This window comes from Pieris brassicae, chromosome 3, assembly GCF_905147105.1.
Source record: "Pieris brassicae chromosome 3, ilPieBrab1.1, whole genome shotgun sequence".
Classification (NCBI taxonomy): Eukaryota; Metazoa; Arthropoda; class Insecta; order Lepidoptera; family Pieridae; genus Pieris; species Pieris brassicae.
Window position 1 is genome coordinate 3639034 of NC_059667.1, and position 24190 is coordinate 3663223.

A 24190-nucleotide genomic window follows, 5' to 3' on the forward strand; every position below is an offset into this window, starting at 1 on the left:
TTTATTCCTTTAGGAAAAGTCCTAAAGTGATACAAAATGAGTGACATCTTTTAACGTGTATCAAATGAAAGTCTAACTTTACTAGAATCGTATCTAGAGTTACTTTTTAGACTCATACGTGCATCCTATTTTTGTATGAATCCTTGACCGGAACTAATTCCAGAGTTCTAAGAGAAGTTAAATGTAAAAAGCAGTCTTATAAATATTTCTACACCAGCATACAATTAATTAATTAATATTATAACACAAATGGTTATACATTTTGAACCCTGTTGTTGGATTATGTTTGTCATACATTTTATAACGCATAATATATATTTTTTTACGGATAAACGGGCAGGAAGCTTGCCAGAATATACTAATATCCTAAAACTTAACTAAATAGTGCAGACCTCACCTATTTATTATAATATTTTAATCTTGTGAATGGTATGTAAGCTTTGTTGCTAGAGAAATAAAAAAAAAGTATTCGATTATGTCCCAAAATTATCAAGAACTTGTTTTACTGTTCATACTGAACTATTACAAATATACATATAAAAACCATTATACCTTAGGCAAGGAATAAAAATTTTATGATGTAAATAACATGATTGATTTTATAGAGTTGTGTTTTGCTTATAGCACTCGAGCGGCCGTCGCTAACAAGCGACACTTGAGTCGCTATTACCCGACGAGAAATTGAATTAATGCCATTAGAATTCATACTTTGAGGATGTTTTTGTAAGTCAATTCCGTTGTTAGTTATCGGCTATAGAAATCTATCATTTATTTTTATTAATCCCATACTATTTGAAGTGTACAATACTTATATATCAGAACGTACATAATTCCGTGTTCATTTGTGTTTTTATTCGTAATTTCTATGTGCGTAACTAAAATATGCTTGTGCGATGAAAAAAAAAACATCGTGAAGAAACGAGCATGTTCAGAACTAAAGATAGACAATGTTTGACAGACGGCCAAATAAATACTAAACGAAAATTATCAATATCCTGTCATGTTATTAATTTAGGTATCAATAAAAGTGAATATGTGATATTGTTTGTAATATTTATTAGCACGGGCTTAACAGACACATACCACATATCGAATGACGTACAGATTCGCCGTAATTTGGAAAGAAAGGCTAAGTCTCTCTTGAGCTTGGTATGCTCAGCAAAGCGAGATGGTACTTCACTTCGGCCACCGGTTGCAACTCTATAAAGCGTAAATTCAATTCAACTTAGATAAAAACTCTATAAAGATCATTATTTAAATATATACGAGGGTCAAAGATAACACGGCATAATGTTTTCGTACGTTGTGACTAAACAGCCAGCTTGCTTTTATTACAAAACTCAATTAGACAAAAATGTTTTCTGCGTGCAAGCCCCACGGGTATGATATAAGTAAATCATGTATTTTTTATGTTTACATTCAACCTTGTATTTTTTTTTCTTTATGTACATATCAGAACATTTACAAGAATACCATGTAGGTCTGCTGATAAACCCATTGCCATCATTATATATACTACATGCAATTTACTGAAGTAGACGTAGACAATACAAGTCGACAGTTCTAATGTATGTGAAGTATAATCGACCATTTTGCGTTGCGATTGTGCTCATTCACCATACATAATAGCATCTATATGTAGTTAGGTATATCAGATTAGTTCCGCTCTTGAATAGGAAGCCTATCTGAACGAGATCTATGTTCCGAACAAAAATTCTCTATGCCTGGAAATTCACTTTGAACGTTGAAAAAGCGATCAAATTGAGAGCTACGCTTTCTATAGTCAAGTAGTGTCGGTATTGCATATGCATGCTCGCTACCTTGTCTGATTATTGGAGGAGAGCTTAAAGTATAAAAATAGCTGCATTTTTTATATTAATATTGACGAGTACATTATTACTGCCTTCAAGAAAAACGTATCGACTCTTAAAAGGCTTCGCGCTTGCAAGTGTTCTGGTTTGTTCATGGGCAGCGGTAACACTTGATTACGTGAGCCGGACCGGTTTCCCTCTGTTCTATAAAAATAATACTTATGATTAGTAGAAATATCCTAGTAGATAAGCAATTCTGCGAAGCGCAAAATTGTCTGTAATCTGATAATATTGGCTTATGTCCATTGATGGTTTTGTAATATTTAATATCAGGATTCGTTATCTTTAAAATAATAATTTATGGTGAACCAATCACTTGACTTAATTGTTCAATTTGTCAAACAAGCCTACTCATAGTAGATTTCACGTGATCAACAGTACCCATTTTTTAAAATAGATCTAATCAAAGTTCTTTCACAAACACCATTTTAAGTTTGCCATTGCAGAATATCTTTAAAAAGAATATCTCAAAATGTACCGCCTCATGAAAACTCCAACATTTTCAATTTAATCCATGTTTCCTTGCAGGATACTGTATTTCTTATTCATAATACGTCAAGTTTCGTCGTATCGTTACTTGCCAGACTCTGGGCATGTTCCATATTCCTATTCCACCCTCGAACGTGATCTGCTAGCCAATGCCACTGAAGTACCGCACCACGTACTTATAGTCTATGGTTCCTGGTATTGCTCTGGAAGCCTGACAGCTAGTAAAATCGTTGTCACTGCCGCTAGCTGCTTCATTCATTATAATGGGGAGGCGATAGCTGTCAAAATTGGCACCGAATCGATAACTGCTACTGGGTAAGACTGTTAATGCGATATTGTAGCTTAAGTTGCAGGTAATTCCAAAAATATTTACATAAATTCGATGTTTAAGGCTCGCAAATACAGGCGATTCGCAAAACAACAATTTAAAATAAAGAAATATTTTTCTAGACAAATCTAAGAATTCATACAAATATGCCGTGAAGTTTTCAAATATAACGTGTAGACGTACTTAGCGTGATTAAAATGTAAATAACCTTGATGTTTCCAGTTAAAAAAAAGCTATAAATATGGTTATGGTTCCATTAACCCTTTTTATAATTATTATTAATATTTTTTCATCCCAACGGTGGATTTGTTTGTTAACGCGATAGCGCATCACTCAGGTTCAATTCCCGGCAAACAATAATCATTTCCAATACCATATAAAGCAGATCAACGTCTTAACGATAACGACCTGTAAATGTAAATTCAAACACCACAATTGAGAAGTTATGATTGGGGCTAGGAAATATCGTTTTGTTGAGCCCCGCTTTAAACTAAACATGTTTAATACGCTTTAACAACGGTACGGTATTGATGTACTTAAACGATTTGTTAAATTTCAATTAACGTTAACTTAATCAGTAAACTTTTGTATTTATCAATTTATTACCCACGTACATTTATTACTAATGATAGAACTTCACAATAAAACCTACATCGATTGTTTAATAACAGCTATTCCTAATCAGACGGGGCAAAGTCATAAACATTAAATATTTAATAAGTATGTATAGTAAAAAAAGTATTATTTTCATTCGATCCCTCTCCTTAACTACCTGTTCAAACTTCACCCTCATCCAATAAATACTGGGAAACTTTTTCGTGTGTTATTAATTTTTTCCCTTTAGCCATATTGAAGGGCACAGTTGGGCTAGTACAATCTTTTGTTAGTTATATAAATATTATTATATAACTAACAAATGTTAACAAACAGGTCATATAAGGAAGGCGTATTTTAATAACAAATGTTATTAAAATACGCCTTCCTTATATGACCTTGGTAAAGGTGAATTGTTCGTCAGTCTTATCATGTCACCAGTTTGCAAGTCAAGGGCGTAGAGCGGGCGAGAAGAACAAGAAACTCTCCGCCAGTGTTTTTAATCGCCAAGTTATAAGTCATACAAATTGTTTGTAAGGCAGAGGAGCCATACATTATTGAACTGGAGCATATCAATCCCAAGGATTAGGATTATTTAAATTATCATCAAATTTATAAAAGGCTTTATTGATATTTACGCTTAACGAGAGTTTTGAATTTATTCAGTGATAGTTCTATAATGTCTCTTGGGAGTTTGTTGTAAAAACTTATCCTACAAGGAGTGGTTAATCTTTAGGAGCCTAATTGATCCTACGCTTAGATTAGTTCTGTTTTGAGAATTATACAGGTGAAAGTCACCATTTTTATTTATATAGCATGCCTTTAAGTATATATTGAGTTAGTGTCATAATATTTAATTCCTTAAACTTATTACGTACCGATTCCTGTTGGGAAACACGACAAATCCCCCAAACGGCCTGCCTGTGCAGCACAAATATGGATTGAACCTCTACAGCAGCAGCACTCCACAGCAGAATACCGTAGGGTTTATAATGCCGTGAAAGTAGCTATGATATTTATTCCAGAGGTTAGGGACCTTTGGAAAAGTCAAGTTGGTTCCAAAAGACATGGTTGGGCATAAGTACTATAAAGCACTCAGTTTAAAATCTCTAGATTTCCCATCATAGATATTTCATTGAAATTTGTGGGAGAGGTCATTTGTAATGATAAGATTATTTATTATTATTTTTTTGTTCTTCAGTAACGGCGCCCTAAAGAGTGACTTCCTTGCCAAGAAAATCGAACCCAAGTCCGGTTGACACACCATAATCGAATATTTTGCTACATCAGTCATAGGAAATGACTTAATTAAAATTACCGTACGTGCCTACTAGTCTACGATAAAATTTATTTTGAATATTTAGAGTAAAAACAACTCTTTTGTTTCAGACAAATAATATCAGTCGTTGAATACAAAACACACGAATATTTTCAACATTATAGCAAAATTGATAATGATATTGCATTAATGGTTCTAAAGGTTGTGATATATTGTCTGGAAAATATAATAAACAATTAAGTTATAAAACCTAGCAAATATTGTATACTAAATAATATGAAGTAACATCATAACATCGAAATTAATTTTAATAGTCATAGAAATCTAGCCTAGTTCTGCATTTTCGTATTATTTTTGTCTCGGAATGCCTTCTACTTCGAAGCTTATAATATCATTTTTATTTGAATTACCTATTATAAGTACCTATTATAACTGGTATATATAAGTGAAATTTCTTTCAGGAAAATGTCGATTTTGATGACGGAGATATTGAAAAGGTTGTCTTAATACAGCCTGACGTTGCTCTTCGTGTTAATACGCTTCTACATGTTTACGGATGGGGTGGTCCGGTATGTAACATTAAGTAGTAATACATTGAGTAGTTTATACTGTGAGTTTGATAAATTTTATTCTGCTAAGGCTAATGTATGCAAAATATATACCCCCTATTAATTTTACGAAAACGTTAGTAATTACGTACTTTGTCAAACTCATGTTATATGTGACATGAATTAAGTGATACAATTTTATTTGAAATAGAGCAAAACATAATCTTTACAAATTAACTTATTTGTACTATTCCGTAAACTTCATAAATCAAAACATATTTAAATTCATAAACTTGTTTAACTTAAAACCACCAAGATATACACATGTAACATTAACTATCTGGATTTAGTTAATGATATTACTGCTATCTGTCGGACAAAACTTTAGTAGAAACATAACTGTCTTTTAGTGCCGACGAAGCCGCCAAAACATGATAATTGATATTACTGCCATCTATCCGTGAACAGTAAAACTATTATATATTACACTTGATTTGACTTTTAATTCTATTTCAGCGCCCTCAATTACATATTGTATAAACTAGAGTGTCTAAACAACGGCTTACACGGTCATCGTAGTTATATTATTGGCACTGATCGCTAGAAATCGGTGATTGTAAAATAAAATTTATAAAAATTATAAAATTACACATTAACTTCGCACAGCTGGACGGCTTTATTTAAAATAGGTTGTATTACTTAGAAATTATGCAGTATTCTAATAAAGTTAGGTTTATTTAGGTTTAGGTTTAATTAAGTTCGTTCGAAACAGAAATATACACATAATTTATATAAATAGAGTTAATATAGATATTTTTTTATTTAGAAGATAAAATAAAATTTAGGTACCAGACAAAAGGCGAGAATTACGGTCAAATAATACAATATAATTGAGGGTACCTAATCACCGCTGAATGTGAATTCTACCGAACATAGATTTCAGCATTTTTTGATGTCGTTTTCGTCATTTGTCAAAAGAAAATCTAATTGTTTTTGGTACCTGAGTGTTAATTGCGCACATAGAAAAAATTCCGGGTGTCACATATGCTTAGGGTTGAGAATAATAAGTTTAACAACTAGGTTAATGATGCTCCTGCTTTCTATAAGTTAGTTATAGACTATGATTATCAGTGGTGGATGTACAAATTTTCAAGGTATAGGCTGTGAAATTTTTGCCGGTCTTGCCAATTTTTGAAATCGAATAATAACGTTGCACGTAAAAAATACTTTTGGGTGTGATTTTTGAGCACAAAATTATACAAAAACCATCCAGTTTGCAGCCTCCCACCAATAGTAGGACTGACATATATAAGTTGATAGGGGAGCTGCTTGGGGAGGTGGGCAAAATATGTTGCAGACTTCTATCTGTAAAACATCAGAAAACCGATGCAGAAAACTTTTTGATTTCTATGAGGTAGCAAAAAAAAATCGTTTCCCAAATTTGACACCCTAAACTCCAGTCTACTGAGACCGCTGGTAAACCCGCCGGTGTTAATTATAAGTCTACATTATTGTAATGGTTTCCAGGAAAAGGCAGTGAAGTACCAAAATATGCCTCTGTGTTCTGATATGCTTGTACTTGATAGAACGGAGTGTGTGTCACGCTATGGACGACTCATGACTTCATCGAATTTTTGCGTAAGATTTAATCTTGTAAGTTTATGAAATTGTATAAATAATTCCTATCAAAATAAGCGTCACCAATTCAATTCAAATTAACAATATAAATTCACAAATTTTGTATTAAGACTGAATGGGGCAAGTTGTTCTTTTAGCATTTATAAAACTGTTATCGTTTACACTTATGTAGTTGTGATAATGGTAGAAACCCCAGCGAAAATTGTTAATTAAAAAAAATACGTAAAGCACAGACCGAATGCGCTGCATGCCGTTCGACTGAAGATTACTTATAAAAAATAGAGAAAAGCAAATTGAATGGATTTATATGACTACATAAAAGTGCACACACACGAGCAACCCTACAGACGCCTTTACCATACAGATTATTAGTAATAAATTTTAAAAATAGTTATTAATAGCAATATATGGGATGTTTTTGACTCTAACTATTGTGTATAATACATACCAATTTGACTAAGGTTAAAAAAACGAGAATACCAATTCTTAAAAGTCTATAAACGCCCTCGCCAGCCTTCTGGCACTGTGAGTGTCCATGGGCGGCGGTATCACCGCACATCAGATGAGCCTCCTGCCCATTTGCCTGTTCTACTTATATAGATATAATAAACAAACTTTAGCTCAGCCTATATGAATCGCCTTTTGAGAAACTTTGTTTTAGTTACGTGTGATTATGTATGAGCCTGATATAATAAGTTTTTTATTATATAGCGACTGGGCTACTATCGTATTATTTGAAGTGGCAATAAATCACGGGACTTTTATCTATGATAATCTTATATTACTAAACCTTTATATGTAGGATTATATTAAGTCAAATACAACCAATAATGTCAAGATAAAATTTCGTAGAATTTAGTAGCGATATCGTATCTCTTACCATATGCACAACTTGCCAGCCAGTGGATTGTGAAATGTGAAGTTAAATTTATATATATTTAAATTTCAAGAGTAGTTATATAATATATGTAGTGTATATATAAACAAGCTACTTCAACTAAATATATGAGAGGAGGAGATGTAAGAACCGAACAATCTTACTGATCCCTAATCCCTATAGACATACCCTAACACATAATTCGTGAATACATATATAAGTAAGAACGGGATGTCTGCACCAAGAAGGGTTTGAACTAGTCTTCGCCACTTTCACAGGAAGCGAGAAATGAATAAGACAGCAATATTCAAATCTCATTTACTGTTCTAAAACAATATCTTAAATATATATATACACATATATTCAAAATATTATTCTTGTGAGCTGTTGGAGTATCACCTTAAGCTGTTAAAATTTAGAACAACCACATGAGCCGTGTCAGCGATTGGTCGATGTTCAAATAATACATATTAAAAATATTATTAAAATACTTTTGCGAGCTGTCGGTGCATCTTCAGCTATTACATTGAATAGCTACGTGAGCCGTGTCAGCAGTTAGTCGATGTTCAATTTAACGATCAATTTATAAAAAAAACAAGTGGCGCTATAATCTTATAGGTCTGGGAAACACTTTTCTGTTTCGTGTGTTTTCTAATAAGTAAGTAGGTGATCACCCTTCTGTTGCCAGCCGCTGTGTATTTTTTGGCTCTAATACCGGGCTCCTTGTGATGTACTTTTTTATATAATAGGAGGCAAATGGGCAGGAGGCTTATCTGATTCCGATGTTAGCTGAGGCTTGTTGAGTGCCTTCAAAGAGGGGGGAGGGGAGTAGCGACAAAGGGAGTTTTTTTAGCGGAAAACGCTCAGACTTGTGTCTCATCATAAGACGAGTATTAAATAAGGACATAGACATAAAGTATTTTGTCGCAAGGGTTTAAACTTACGAACTCGGAGATGACACTCCCACGCTGAAGTTAGACCAACACTGTTTTTAATACACGTACAACTCAAACGATAAAACATTTCAATTTTTTCCTCAGTCATTTTTTAAGCTATTTATCTATCTCTTCCAATTACACTGACATATTCTCAATACCCAGTTCTATTATTTCCTTCCAGCAACGAAAGCTGAGCGATAATGGTGGAAGTGCAATATACAATAGAACTTTAGTAGGGATCCTATCAGCTGGAGGCAATAGCAATGACTTGCCGCACTTTGCTATTCTAACTAATGTATCTTATTTCCATAGGTAAGGCTCTAATTAATAAACAGTAGTTTCATTTATTACGACCTTGGTTGTAGCGACCAATTAGATCTACGTTAAATCCCTTGAATTTCAAGCATACATTAGGACACAATTTATATGTGTAGTAGACTCTTGATTATCGCCGAGTGTAGCGACTGTTTTTAATGAATCATTCGTTACAAATACCTAGAAATCCCATGCAGATATTGCGAACGGAGTCAGCCGCCAAAGACACAAACATTTCTCATGTTTTGTTTCCATTCACACCGATGGTCAGCAACCTTTTGTTTAAATAGATATCAATTAGGATTTATTCTAAGGATTATGGGTCAGTTTCAAAGTGATATTCTGAGTTATTTTCTAAATGTACCAGTGAATAGCTATGTGTGCAAATGTTTTTAATAATAAATTAATATAAACCATACACATTTACTTGTCTTTATCTTCGCCATTGCCTGTAACGATTTCCGGATTTAACGAAGAAATTTGAGTGGTCCCTTCATCGTCGTTATACACGAAATCATCTGTGTATATAACTTTTGTGATAGTGTGATAGTTATGAATTTTGTAAATATTCGGAAGGTTTGAGATTCGCAAATTATTTTTAACCACTTCTCTTTATATTTTTATTATCTGGCATTAAAAGTACCATATAATTTTTCACCATCAATTCCCATTTTTAATAGCAAACTATTAAATTAATATTGTATTAGGCATAGATAGATCTATTAGGAAGTCTTTCTTATGGAAATAAATACGGTTGTCATTTTTTTTGATGTATGTCTTAAGTCTATGTATTAGAAAATGCCAAAAACGGTTAACATTGAAGTAATTATTGTATACTGTGAAACGAGTCCTCACAAATAATACACTTAGATAATGTATGTAAATGACAAAGATAAGATATTTCTTTTTATTTACCGACAGTATTAGTTTTCATTTGACAACCACGTGGCACGATGTATCCTTTTTATCATATTTGTATCGAGCATGTTATGAAAATTTCTAAATTCAAATAAAATATTCAAATTAACATAATTTTCAGATTTCAATGTTCGTACTTGAGTATGATTGTTTAAATATACAATTTTATAGTGACTGTATCTTCTACAGATCGTTGTTGGGGTATATATCATAACAAAGTTTATAAGAAGGCTCTCTCTTCCTAATGTATGTAAACTATTATTATTTATTATTAGGAAAAGATAGTTTTCTTCTCCTTACATATAATAAATACCTAACAACTCTACCTACCAATGTTCTGAGATCAAAGATTCTTTATATGTTTCTTGTTATTTTCTTAATTTTCAAACTAAATGATTAGTCTCATATGCCTGACTCACGCCATAGATTTTGGGGCCTAAGTCGAACGCGTGGCTTTAGATTTAAAGAGTCACTAGACACTGATCGTAGTATACTATAAATATTTTATTAGGGTTCGACCCTTTCTCAATATTAAACCGAGAGTAAATATAATTCTTGGTGCTTTGCGACTAATGCGGTTTTTGGACGCTAGTATAGACTTTTGAAAACTCCAATAACTCCCCGTTAAGACACGAACATTTATTAAACTGTTTACATTTTTAACTAAGTTTAGCTTATGTATTTAAAAGGCTAAAACATAAATATTACTTTAAGTGTATCAACATTGATAGCAAACGTTCCAATATTGATATACTGGGGCAGTCTCCATATCAAATCCTTTGTTTGTTGTATTTAGCTCTTTAATAATAAGATTACTAAATGTCAAATTTTAACCATTAAATTATGCAGTGACTTGCTGACCACGACTGTGGATTACTCGAAACGTCGAGTACGATAAAGTAATAAATAAGCATTTAAAACTCAAATAAGATTTTATTTTGTATTTTTTACATAATCCGAATAGTAAGCTTGAACAAATTTCGTTTCGGTAAACGTACGTTTTTATTACGTTACGTAATAAAGAATTAGATTCGATATCGAATCAAGTTGGTACCTATGTCACGTGATAATAAATGTCAGGTAAAAGCTGCAATGAAAGTTGTTACCCTTGGTAACTCTAGCTAACATCACTAAGAAAATATTACAAACTAAGTGTGATAATAATTTCTCTTTTTTGAAGTTATACTAATTCTTTTGGCGCGTTAGGATAAAGATAATTTTTTACGATGCGCGCGCACACCGTCACAAAAAACCGACGCCCTGAAGTTACGCTAAAGAAGTATAAATTCCAACGCGTGTACATAGGTACACACGCGTTTTTAGATAGGTTAAAATCTATAAAATATTAACTAAAAAGATCTTAGTTACTTACAATAGTGATTGCCAATTATTGCCGGCTAATTCTAAATAACTGACACTACTATTAACCAATTTCCGTCAATACAATGGTAATAATTGTTTTTTTCAGATGGATTAAACTCAACACGGAGATGTATTTAAGAAAATATTGCTCAGCTCCCAAGTCTAATGAGTATTATCAAATTCGGTCTTCGGAGATTCCTGAAACCTAGTCAATATTATTAATGAAAACTAAACAAAAGAAAGTTGTAATTTTTTATTTTCTAAGCAAATTTTGGAGGCAGTTTTCGATTCCATGCAGACTAGATCACTACGGACCCCGACGCTTACAAAGTACCTGCAATAAATCAATTAGTCGATATTACGAGATAGTGTTGTGTACTGACAGCAATATAAATATGAAAACTAAGTAGCCACCTTATCACTGATAACACTTCATCCAAAATAAATACTCTACTAAATGAGGTGCGGGTTACAAAGAGTAAAGTACTGCCATCAAGTACTTTCGTCTCTTTCTATCAAATTTTATTGAACACATCAAGAAGAAGACAAATGAGTAGTTTTATTAATACGGTGGAGTTTTTATAATATTTTAATTTTGAGAAATACCAATCACTTTTCGTGCGGCTTGATCCCTTGGCGTTGCGTAGAGATGTTGGGTCTCTCTGCATCTTCAACCGCATTTACCATGGGGAGTGTTCAGAAGAGTTGTTCGGTCTAATACCCGCAGCTGAGTTTCATTATCGGACGTCAAGGCAAAATACAAAAACCATCCATATCACCTCGACGTCCGTCGTTCCACAACTGAGCGTTTTCTAAGGCAGTTTTTGCCACGCACCGCCACTATGTGGAACCAGCTGCCCACTGAAGTATTTCCGAAGCAATTCGACTTAGGGTTCTTCAAGAAAAGAGCGTACCAATTCTTGAAAGGCCGGCAACGCACTTGCGAGCCTTCTGGCAATGTGACTGTCCATTTGCGGCGGTATCACTTAACATCAGGTAAGCCTCCTGCCCGTTCGCCTCCTATCACATGAAAAAAAAAGGCTTTTGATTGAAACCTTACATACTGGGGTTGCGCGGCTGCGGGAGAGTGAAGTGTCGATCACGTGATTGGTAAATCAGTTGACGTTTGTGTCCCGCGCTGTGTACGCTGCGCAAACTTTGTACCACTCCCTTGTTTAATGCTCAAGAAGTTTGCCGGCATTTATAAGTCCTTCTACATAGCGTCTTTCCAGCGATATACAATTACTATATAAGTACATTAGTTTTTTAATATTCTTATAAATTGTTTAAAGATGTGCAGCATGGTCTTTTGATGACTTGACTTAAAGTCCCATATCCCCCATGTGGCCAGAGGGCATCCAGCGTAGACCACCAGCCTGACTATAATCACATGACTAGAAATCTTGGCTATATTGTAAAGTTCTGAAAACAATACGACTAACGTTAAAAGGTTGCCTGGAAGATATCACTCAAAAGCGATAAGCCTTTAGAGCCTTTTTGATGTATATGAAATTTAGTAGGTTAGTTGCATAATTATTATGATGATATACATATCTTATTGCAGATACGCATCTTATCGCAGTTAGATTTATTCGAGAAAATGTATATGTAAGTCAATCGTTGCGCAACTGTTTTCATTTCTATATCATCTAAGGTATGTTTAAATATTATACAACTTAGATAATTATAAAATGTGTCTTTATGTATTTATTTAGTGTCGGTTAAAATGTTTAAAGAACTTTACTTTTCATTACAAAAAATATATTTTTATTTACATGAGAAACTTATAACCAGCCGTCCTAAATTTAGTCATTCTGATATGTCCTTTTGAATTAGTTAAATGCGCTAATAATACGAATTATAGACGGTGATTCAATAATTGCACACACTCATACTTACTCGGTTATGTAACATATTATGAAGAAATTAGTAAGAAAATGAAACCTCATAGTGAGGTTTCCTAAGCCCAGTAGAAATTACAGTTTCTACTGGACTTATGAAATTTTTGACGGAAATTTTCCTTGACTGTGCACCACTGAAGTTTTTTGTCTAAAGGCATTTCCACTTGCTCGTATTGCGAGAGAATATATCGTGCAGAATGCGACATGCGTTATATCCAAAAAGTCAGCGTTTGTCCTGACCTGTGCCTGCACAGAGACCTTCTGTTTCTTATTAGAAACCACGGTAATTCGGTCCAATCAAGCAAGCAACAAACAAAATAGAAGCAATAACTGTCATAGCTAAGCACATTTAACTAAATCAACGAACTTTTGAGATTTATTTTTTATCCAGGCTATATGCTTTGTCCAGGCTCTTACTTTATTGTTTTTTTTGTCAAAATTATGTTTAATAAATTTATTTATTGCCTTACAACCACCTTAAATGGATATTTATTTATTAACAACAATAAATTCCTGTTAATGTTTATGTTATGTATTGATGTTTTATTTCAAGAAAACTAAATATATAAAGTGTTTATTTGCATACCTATACAAGATCTTATTAGGTATTTTGTATGTCTTGATTTGACATTTCATTTTGACTTAATAACTATGACTATACACGAGGAAATTTCATAAATAGTCGTCAATAGACAGACCCGTATTACGGTTCCAATTAGTTCGTAAATACATACAAGCTATTAAATCGTTTGTTTATTAAAGCAAAAGTTATTTACAAACTGTTCTACATTCTTCTGTATCCATTTTCTGAAGTACCACACGTTCGAATACAAACTTGGTTTATCCTTCTTGGCACATCCATCACCATGTGAGACAATCCCAATCACCATTCTAAAAACCGATAAATTTCTCATATTTCTTCTGAATTATATGAACTTTAATTAATCATAGTTTTATGTAAAAAAATAGGTTAATTTTATTACATTTTAAGGGAATGTTATTACAGACTGTATGACATATATCCCTACTATACCTTAATGTACCCAACATGACTTGTCTTAGGGACGCTGGGGTATAATAAATTAGAAACATGACGGGACTTTTAGTAGGCCTACTATCTACTAAAAGTCTTGCGGGAGTGAGCGACCAAAGTATTTTCCAAGAACTTAGTTTCTTTGTACCTAGGAGATATGTGCGACGGCGATGGCCGAAATTGTTTGCCATACCAAGACCCAGAACCAATCTGTTGTACAGATTCCTGTTAAAAAAATCGTTGCGCCTGCGCTGTCTTTAACACTACCGACATCCTTATATGCTCGCAAAGTTCGCACAGTAGCGATATTGTGTATCTTTTGTATTTATTTTATTGTATTTCATTTTATTTTGACAAATCGTATTGACTTAGCACTGTAGTGTAGAGTACTATGTACTTCTGTGAATAAATAAATAAATATTTATTTTCCATTTAGTTCATTGTAGCTGCTATCGCTGATAAAGCATTCGAAACGTTAAGTAAATAATGGAAAATGTCACCTTTACATCTAGTATTAGTTTTATATAAATGCACTCTGGTAATTAAAGAACAATTTCCACGATAAAAGCGGTATTTTTTAAAGTTTTTGAAACTAAACAAACCGGCGCCAAAGTACACCGCCCCCGGAATCTCCCTTGCAAGTATCTCTATTCCCCTCTCCGTACAAACAAAACATGTCTGCAGTGAATTTCATTTTATGCATCCTTTCACAATCCTTCTTGGGCACGTAGCGTAACTCTGTCTGCATCAGCCCTAGCTCGGAAATCGGGCCGCCATACTGCAATCATATAACTTTACAAAATAGGTATTTGTGTATTTCGACACCTTCGTTACCCCGTAATTGAAGTAGACAGATCTGATAAGTTTTTATTATATTTATATACGATACATCCACGTTCATTAACCACTCAGCCACGAAGGAAGTCATAATAAAAACGTGTATATCAATGTTAAAGCATCTTTCATGTGTAAATATACATTGTCAATTGTCAATTAAGTGTGTCACTGTTTTCGCCAACAGCTGTAGCGGAATTACTTCTAAATGAAGATTAGTGGGATCGTTGTTAAAATAACAGATAAATAATACAAAGAAACACATTTCTTTTTATTTTTTTGCGTCTGAGGCGCAAACTAACTGTTGTGATCTCTTTCAGAATAACCAGCGCTGTGGAACAATGCATCTGCTACAATGCTGAGACAGGACCAATTACTAACGCAACTCATACACAATACACTCTTAAAATGTGCCTTATTCCTTTTTTATTTCCATATTTTTTATGGAATTTGTGTGTACTTCTAGGTGCGTTAGGGAAAAATGATGAGAGTAATTTTTACGATGCGCGCGCACACCGTCACAAAAAAACAGACACCCGGAAGTTAGCATAGTAGTAATTTAAATTTCTTTAATTATGTGGATTTATTTTTTTCGTGATATTGAAATAAGCTTTATTTAACTAGATAATGCGTTATAATAATGTACTAAATAACTTTCTTCTATTGTTAGTGTTGTTTTACGAACGTATAATAAGCCAAAAGATTTTTTTTTAAAGATTTGTATAACTTCTAACGCGTGTACATAAGTACACACATACACATATTTTTATTATTATGAGTATGTGTGTTTCCGTGTGTGTGTCGTTAGTAATAAATGTTATGTCTGTCATTTAAGGATTTCAGACAAGACTCAGATTCGGACAAGATTCAGAATTAAGCTTTAGTGTGTAATCATAAAACGAATACGATTTGATTCCTTATTAGTCAACAGTAAAGGTATATTGCTCTTGAAACACGATTAACATACCTTAGTCGTTCCCCAACCCGTTGCAATTAAGTGAGTTTCATTAGCATTCATCCACTTGCTTGTATTAACAAGTAGGCCTTTCTCAGATCTTTTGCCGAAACTAATTGGACTTGTTACAAATATTAGAGCGATGTCGCAAGCAAATGGCATAACTTTATTGTAGTCTTCGTGAATAAGGTACCGTAATACCTCGTACGTTGCCGCAGAGTGGTCGTAGGCGTAACGAGAACCTATAAAAAAATGTATATCATGCACAAGCTTATTTCCAGTACAATGGTCGCTTTACGTAAAGGTTCTAGGCCTACGACCGACCAGAGAATTGCTGAGGTTGCAACAAATGCCTTTGGCATGAGTTTTTAAAACAGTACAATTGTTCAAAAACCGTACTTCTCCTTAAATTCATTGTATGCATTAATTATTAAGTTGATTTATCAGAGTTGAAGAACAACGGTTCAATAGGTTCCCGCACCTAAGAATTAAATGTAGGACCCGGCCATATATATTAAATTGAGTAATGGACCAATGGAACATGCTTCCAAAATAACGTGCCGTATTTTAATTATATAAATATAATTTTTCATATACAATCACAATTTTTTAACAATCTTTAATTCGATATTGTTAACATAATAACTACATATTCGAAATCGAAGCTGTTTTTACTATGACACAACTCCCACAACGCACTTTCGCCTTACACTTCTAAACACTTTTGTAAATTAACTAACTATATTATATGAGTTTTCTTCAATGTTATGTTTTGCTATAAGGACCTGGTATTATATAGTTACTTTATTTAAAGTATGTAATAGCCTTGCAAACCTTCCCCAGATCTGAAAACTTACCGACAACAATTAACATTTCATCGATATCTTTGCTGTGGTCAAAGCAATGAGCTGCTGTCAGAATACTCCAACTATTAAGTATTGTACCCGAACACATCGCACCATGATTAAAAAACTTAACGGAAAACGGAAAACTTTCCATTTTCACCGGCTTCCCACCAACAATCTTCCCTTCCAAATTATCTAGCACAGAATCGGGATTTACACTTCCAAACAAAAAAGGGAGATAAAATAACATACTTTAAAGCTATGAACATGGCTCTAATCACTGCGATATTGCTCGATAGGTCATAAATTTTATCGCTTATTGCAAGATTAATTTATTTTCATAGACTGTGGTATTTTTGATGTTTTATTAGTACTAAATATACCTACTCTTAAATGATACGATAAACATGTTTTTCCAATCCTCATGTTTACAAATAGATAACAGTTGTTTAGAAAAGTTTGAAGTAAATAACTTTTTAATGCGTGAATACTAGTGTATATATGATACATTGTGTGTTATCATATGAAAAAAGAAACTCGCCACAATTCTAAAAATTATCGGAACTTAATACAGTTGCTCCGGAAGCCGGAATACATTAACCAGTCGTCCTGCTCAAGCACTAAGGATCGACAATAAACACATTGCGATAGCATTCTTGATGTGAAATGAGAGAGACGAAATTCCCGCCCGCCCTGCGATGTTTAGTCGCCCATCGGTGCCCGAACGAGACGCGCGGACCTTTATTTTACCTCATATAGGTTATACTACAAAATCTCAATCACTACTATTATAGTATATATGATTTTCTAATCGTGAGATTACTGTAAGTGTTTTTCTCCGGTACATAAAATCATACTACAAATAAGGAATATTGATCTGTGGTATTTAAATATGAATTGATAATGGATATTCATATAACAAGGTAAGATATGGGACAACTTAATATTTCATTTGCAGAAACACCTGTTTGAGTCGTGTCGACCTTTATGATGTTAGGGTAAATTTGGTATAGCTTTGAGAAATTTTGTTTAATATTATTTGGATTACAATTTCTAATTATTATTATTGTATACTTATTTTTATTAATAATTAAAGTCGGTCATTGTGGTTAATAGCTATACTGAAATAAACTTACCAATTATCGACCAAGACCTTCCTTATAAAGCACTTTCAAAATTAAAAAAAATAGGGTTCGTGATTTGTTCACGTGTTACCTCGTTTTAATACAAGCATGATTTAATCTTATAGTACATTAGAAATGTCGAAACAAGAATTTAATTTAATGTAAGCTAAACTATCATATTGTATATTCATTAACTTTACGTTGTAAACTAAACTAAAAACCTAAAAAAAAAACATTACCACGATCAACGCATTTTAACTAATAAATAAAAAACAAATATTAGTAGGTTTAAATACATTTATATTAAAGGACTTCCGCTTATATCTTAGCAGTCGCAGTTTTAATATTGATTGATTTCCCCTCTTTCTCAATCTCATTTTTCGTACATTGGATAAATCAATCCAATTGTTTCTCGAATGTATAATAAACGCAAATTGTCACAATAAACTACCTAACGTAGCGACAAGCCCAATGACTCGTTTAAAATTCATTTACAGCAAAGGGTTGTTCTTTATAGTCTCTTTTAAATGTGAGACAAATCTATTCTATTATTTTATTATGGATTGTAATAAACCACATAGTCCAGCCATAAGTTCTGTTACAAATGAAATTGCATTTTTTAAATAAAGTAACGTAATATTATTTAAAATTATACATTTATTAAAGTCTCTAAAGCATAAAGACACCTATTTGAAATAGCCACCTTTGACTTTTATACAAGCCTTTAACCTGTTTGGCCACAAATCTGCTGTTTACGCAACGTTTCTAAGGGAAATTTTACCACTACTTGCTCCAAAGATTTTTTATGAAACTCAATGTCAGGTGGATCAAAAAGACCCTTAATTGGAATGTCCCAGTTGGAAAAAAAACCAAAATTTTGGGAAGAGGAAATAAAAAATATAGCAGGAAACATTGGAAAATTGTCGCAAGGAATAGGGACAAATGGAAGAAGCTCGAGGAGGCCTTCATTCCGTCGGAGGTCGAGTAGGTGAAAACATAAATGACATGGACTTAGCGTAATAATAGTGTTAAAGGCTATTTTCATTTTATATATTGTATGAACTCGTTAACTACTAGATTCCACCAGAAGCGGTGACAGGACACCACCTTGTGGGCAACCTCTGCTGACGATACAGAACCTTATGAAATCGCAACTGATTTATTTCACATAGCATTTGTATATACTATCTTATATGTTTCAATAACGTAAATTACTTCATGAATTTTTTACTATAAGATTATAATGGAAATACAGAACATGATTGTTTGAAAACTATTGTATTTTTAGTAAAACACGTAGCCTTTATAATGTATCGTGTACCTTTTACCGCCAGATTAATGAGTAATTATTGAATAAGTTCATTAAAATTATGAAACATTGTTTAAGGAATTTGTAGCCGTCATTTGAAGAGATTCAACTATTAGCTAGTTTTAGTTTAGTTTTAAAATGTTTATTTAGAAATTGCATAATAATGCAATGTACATTGTAATAATGTACATTAAAAATTGCAGAAGATGTCGCGACGTTGAGCTTATATTCGATTTGTATTTGGTAATTTTGAAATACTAGACAGTATCTATGATTGATTTACACATATGATATAATCTTTCAATGCGTATATGACTAAAAGTATAAAGAGGAAATATATTCAAATATATTCGGCTTACTCCCAACTTCCAATTAAAAACGAAAATAATATTTTTCAACTATATGTTCATCCATATGCCTGTATCTCTGTAACTGATAAATAATCAATCGCTGCTTTTCATAATCTTAAAAAAATATCTAACAATCTTACTTACCTCACAGGCTCTATTTTTATAACATTCTTACAATCTGTTGAGATTTCTGATATCTCCAATAGATAATTATATATCTTTAAGGGTCTTTTTTAAATGTTATTTATCATTATTTAATATATATTTTTTATATAGAGTATAATAATATACTTAATGACAATTTACTAAAGAGAAATAGATTAAATTATTGTGGGGTTAAATCAAAAATGAACATTTAGATGATTTTCTTAATTCCTCCTAAGAAATGACAAAAGAGGGAAAAATAAAATCACGAAGGAGTAGATTGAAGATTTTATTAAGTTAATAAATACATCTGTATTATACTGTACCATAATACAGTTTTTATATTACATAGCATAAATGAAAGTTCTTAAATCTTCGTAAAACTTGTAATGATTTTGCTAATTTCTTACTTAGACAAAATATTAATTTATTACAAATACAAGTTCAATAGACAACCCTATGAAAATAAAGTTATTTTATACCCTTAAGCTGTCAGTTTAATAGCGCGCGAGCTGCACCCGCTCAAGGCTCAGTTGTTTCTGATTACGTTTGATCAAATTGTACACAATATTTAACTAACACGTTATTTCTAATATACAAGACAGGTATACTCTTACACAGTACAATTAACAGTTAAACTTAGTCCTCATATATTTCTATCTCATATACAATACAAGTTTATGTTAAGTGATTTCCAAATACACACATGGATTTACCAAAAAAAAAAAAATGGGAATAACTTTGTCACATAGGTACAATGGGCTGACCGATTACCACCTTACCTCTATATTGTTGTATAGAAAAGATTTGTCATTGCTGGTTTACGGGCGTTAATAATATTATTGATAACCGCAAATAATTCTCCATTCTAAGCGAATCCCAAACATTTTATTTAAATGTCGTAAAATAAATGCAATAAATTTGTATTTTTATCCATAAAAGGATTTTTATCTTTTGTATTTATGATATTTGTACTTGTATAAATATTTTCTGTACTATCGCCAACACGTCTTTAATTACAACTTTATACGAAAATTACAAAAGGAAATAAACCTTCAATCTGCAAATTGGTCAAGGTAGAGGACGATTTGGAACTCGGTCAAGAAGTCAGCAATGATTGACAAAATATTCGCGTAGACCTTCCGCCTGCAGATTCATGTTTATAAATTGTGCTATTTTATTCAAAGCTTCTTCTGTAATATATTCATAAAAACCAACACGACCGACAAAAAACTAGTTGTTGCCATGGTTACGATGTTCTTCTTTTTCATGCATAAAAGATGTGATGATAATCTTGTAATAATTAAAGCACTAATAAAAGAGGATCGCTTTTACAGAAACGTAACAAGATTTTGACAGGATATTTTTTTCATTCAGTATTTATAAGGAAGGCAATAATCTCCACCTACTATCTAAATTATTTCTTACGCTAACATCTATGATTTACGGAAGTTCTCCAAATGAAAAAAATCCTCAACAATATTATAGTAAACTGTCTTAAAAATATATTTCTCTTAACAAAGTCATCAATAAGGTACCTACCACTTAAATAAAAAAAATACATAATGTAAATGCATATTGAAGGTAATTTTATTTGATGTCAAAGTATTTAAATTGCAGTCACTTACTTAAATTAATAAAATGGTCGAGTGTTTTTCTCATAATTATAAGCAATCAACAGAATATTTAGTTTAAGTGTCTTAATAAGAAGTTTATCCGGTGACCTAGATTTTTAACTCATATGTTGTTGAATCTTGCGCAACGACAAACAATGAGATATTTCAAATCTTCAGTGGATACTTTTTTTTTAATTCAAGGTATTTGAAGATCCATAACCCACCGTGACGAAAACAAATTCTGTGTGAGTTTCTGTGCGATCCTCTTAATGCGAAACGAGTTATTCGTTTCGAAATCGAAACAAGGACCTGCCATTGAAGCTGTCAATTGTATTTAAAACTTATTTCTTTCTCTTTCTCTTACAGCTTTCTCACTTATCCAAGATCATATTCTGTTTCTCCTACTAGTTTTTAATTGGTTTACGACACCTTCAGCCCTCTCTTTTCACTACGTACATCCCACGCTACCCTGATACCACTCAGCTTATCATCCACCTTTAATCTTCTTGATGCTACTTGAAAATAAAAACATGTTGCCCTATCGTCGTTCGTTGATGTTCTCCAAACTGATATCGTGCCAAAACCGCATGATAAACTAAACTTGAAGCGTGTCGATATAGAAGTGACGTTACGTGATATTTGATATTTACTTCATTATATATCTTAACCTTTGAGTGCTGATCGTAAACAACTTTTATGGATGTTACCTTTCTTTCGTATAAGGGCAAGATGAAATCGTTAAACCACAAATTTGAAGTAGGTAAGTCTCTCAAAAGACATTTTTAAACTAAGGATCTCGTTATTGAAGGGACGATTGTCTATGGAATAGAACGCTTTACGATGAGGTTAATTATAACAGAAAAAAGCATGGCATAGTGTCTCCCTGTTTACTGTTCTTAGTATTAAATTTAATACGTACTGTTAGAAGAAGAAGTTAGTTAGAAGGCATCGTATGGAAACTGGGTAGTTTAAGAGCTTCATCGTGCGTGTGCCAAGTACATAAGGCTGACTTGGTGGACTACAATAAGTGGAGCCTAAGTAAACATATGTTACGCAAGTCGCAGGTCATAAGTTTAAAAATAAATTTAATCTTTTATCGACACTCGTGGTGTTATCATTTATAACAACTGTCACGCCTCCGAGCACAGAGCAAGGTTTATCGATTTATCTGTTTATCTTCACATGACCGACATGTTCTTGAATATTTCATACGGACTTCTTTTCTAATCAACGGGCGTTATCTCATGCCAGTCTCACACGTCAGAACAAGTATTATTGCTCCAAATTTACCTCAAAATCAAGAGATTAAACTAAAACTCTATTTAGTTAGTTCTATTCTATTTAGTTTCGGTTTCTATGAGGAAACGTATGAACGTTCATCACTGAAAAGTCCATGTCAAGCTGTGATTCGAATGCATGACAGTTTAGATCAAGGATAATGTACCTACTACCGACCTGCCGCCACTTACCGCCCGAATGACACTTTGACACACATTTCTTTCCTTTTTTTATTTTTATTATTGCTTGTATGTTATTAATAAACTGAACATAGTACAGAAAGCACCAAACAGCCACTAAGGGGTTTAAACCTTGCTCCTTAAAGGCGTACACTACAATTTTTTTATAAACTATAATACAGTTAAAATAATACCTTTAATACAAAAAACGAAACGAAAATATTACAACAAACATAGAGAAAGAAACGTTTTTATACCTTATACATAATATAGATCTATCTGAAATGTATGGAGCCAAGCAATCACATCCCAGGTTGACTAAAAAATACCTTTAATAATAATAATAATAATTTTAGTTTCAACAATTGGAATTATTAAATCATCTCTATAAATTTTGAGATGAAACTACACCCATTCCTAAAGGTGTTTTGATTGACATAATTCTTGTGCTTTCGTGTATACATAATCAAGGCTTATCCCTTCGCCCCTGACCGCAACATTAACATCGTAAAAATGATAAAGCTTCGAATGGCGTATCGTCGCGCCCTTTGACGTTTTATCTGTCGTTTTGCAAAACAATTGAGGCCTCAAGGGAACCAAATTTGGCAATCCTGCCGTGTATTTAAATTTAGAGACTTTACGTATTAACGGATTATAAGCGTTGTGATTAAATTTTTGGTTGCGTTATATGCAAACCGCATCGAAATAACAACGTTCAATATCTATTTGCGGCTTATTTATAAGTACGAATAATTATGATAATTTTATGAAGTATTCAAGATTAATATTAATATATGTTGTTCCAAATTTAATAAACTTGCTACCAATACCGCTTCATAATGATAAACACATATCAAACGAAATATACAAATAAATTATATTAATACAGTATACAGTCGAAAAGAGGTTTCTTACTTTGGCTTCTACTTCGACTTAGTTATAAGGTCTTAGTATATAACTTTTAAATTTGTTCGACATCATGATGGACAGAAAAACTGTCTAGTTTATATTTCCCTCAAACTATTGCAAATTTATTTTGTTTTTAAATTATATACAAAAATAATAACAACTCTTTTCCATTGTACACTTTGTGTAACTCATGTTAGTTATGTCTCAGTAATTATATAAATTCAAATTATCAATCCAATTAGTCGAGTACTCATCCGACTCTTAGACTTGACTGAAAGTGTCGAAATCAATTAGTTTAGATTTGTGAATAAATATTGAGAGGATATTAAATTGAGAACAGCGCGTGGCAAAATTGATAGAAAAATGTAAAGGTATCCGACGAGGCACACGTTCCATATTAACAAATACAATTTAGTTATGAAACCTAATTCAATCTGAGATAATTCAAATTCAGATAATAAAAAATCTATATAGAAAGATAAACAGATCGATGTAACGCAATAGCCCCAAGCATTTACTTAAGGTCACGGAATCGTTATCACAGTAGAGCTCACGA

The 24190-nt window shown here is 32.7% G+C and overlaps 2 protein-coding genes across 6 annotated transcripts; one reads left to right on the forward strand and one right to left on the reverse strand.

Moving 5' to 3' along the window:
* The first annotated feature begins 611 nt into the window (after window positions 1–611).
* On the forward strand, window positions 612–11760 carry LOC123707735 (trypsin-3-like). Of its 5 annotated transcripts, none has more exons than XR_006753523.1 (7): window positions 612–723; window positions 2400–2675; window positions 4672–4762; window positions 5023–5130; window positions 6637–6762; window positions 8744–8874; window positions 9985–10034. XR_006753523.1 is itself a non-coding variant. In XM_045658043.1 (7 exons), the coding sequence occupies exons 1-7, from the start codon at window positions 716–718 to the stop codon at window positions 11364–11366; spliced, it is 843 nt and encodes a 280-aa protein (XP_045513999.1). In that variant the 5' UTR covers window positions 612–715; the 3' UTR covers window positions 11367–11760. The 5 variants fall into 5 exon arrangements, 4 of the variants coding, with proteins under 4 accessions (XP_045513999.1, XP_045514000.1, XP_045514001.1 ...); XM_045658043.1 differs by lacking the exon at window positions 9985–10034 and adding an exon at window positions 11264–11760; XM_045658044.1 differs by lacking the exons at window positions 8744–8874; window positions 9985–10034 and adding an exon at window positions 11264–11760.
* Window positions 11761–13764: 2004 nt separating this feature from the next.
* Window positions 13765–17004, reverse strand: LOC123707180 (chymotrypsin-1-like). Its single transcript, XM_045657021.1, has 4 exons — window positions 16738–17004; window positions 15893–16122; window positions 14694–14869; window positions 13765–13949 (listed from the first exon to the last, which is right to left on the reverse strand). Exons 1-4 carry the CDS (start codon window positions 16973–16975, stop codon window positions 13799–13801), a joined length of 795 nt encoding a protein of 264 aa, XP_045512977.1. The 5' UTR covers window positions 16976–17004; the 3' UTR covers window positions 13765–13798.
* Between the last annotated feature and the right edge of the window lie 7186 nt (window positions 17005–24190).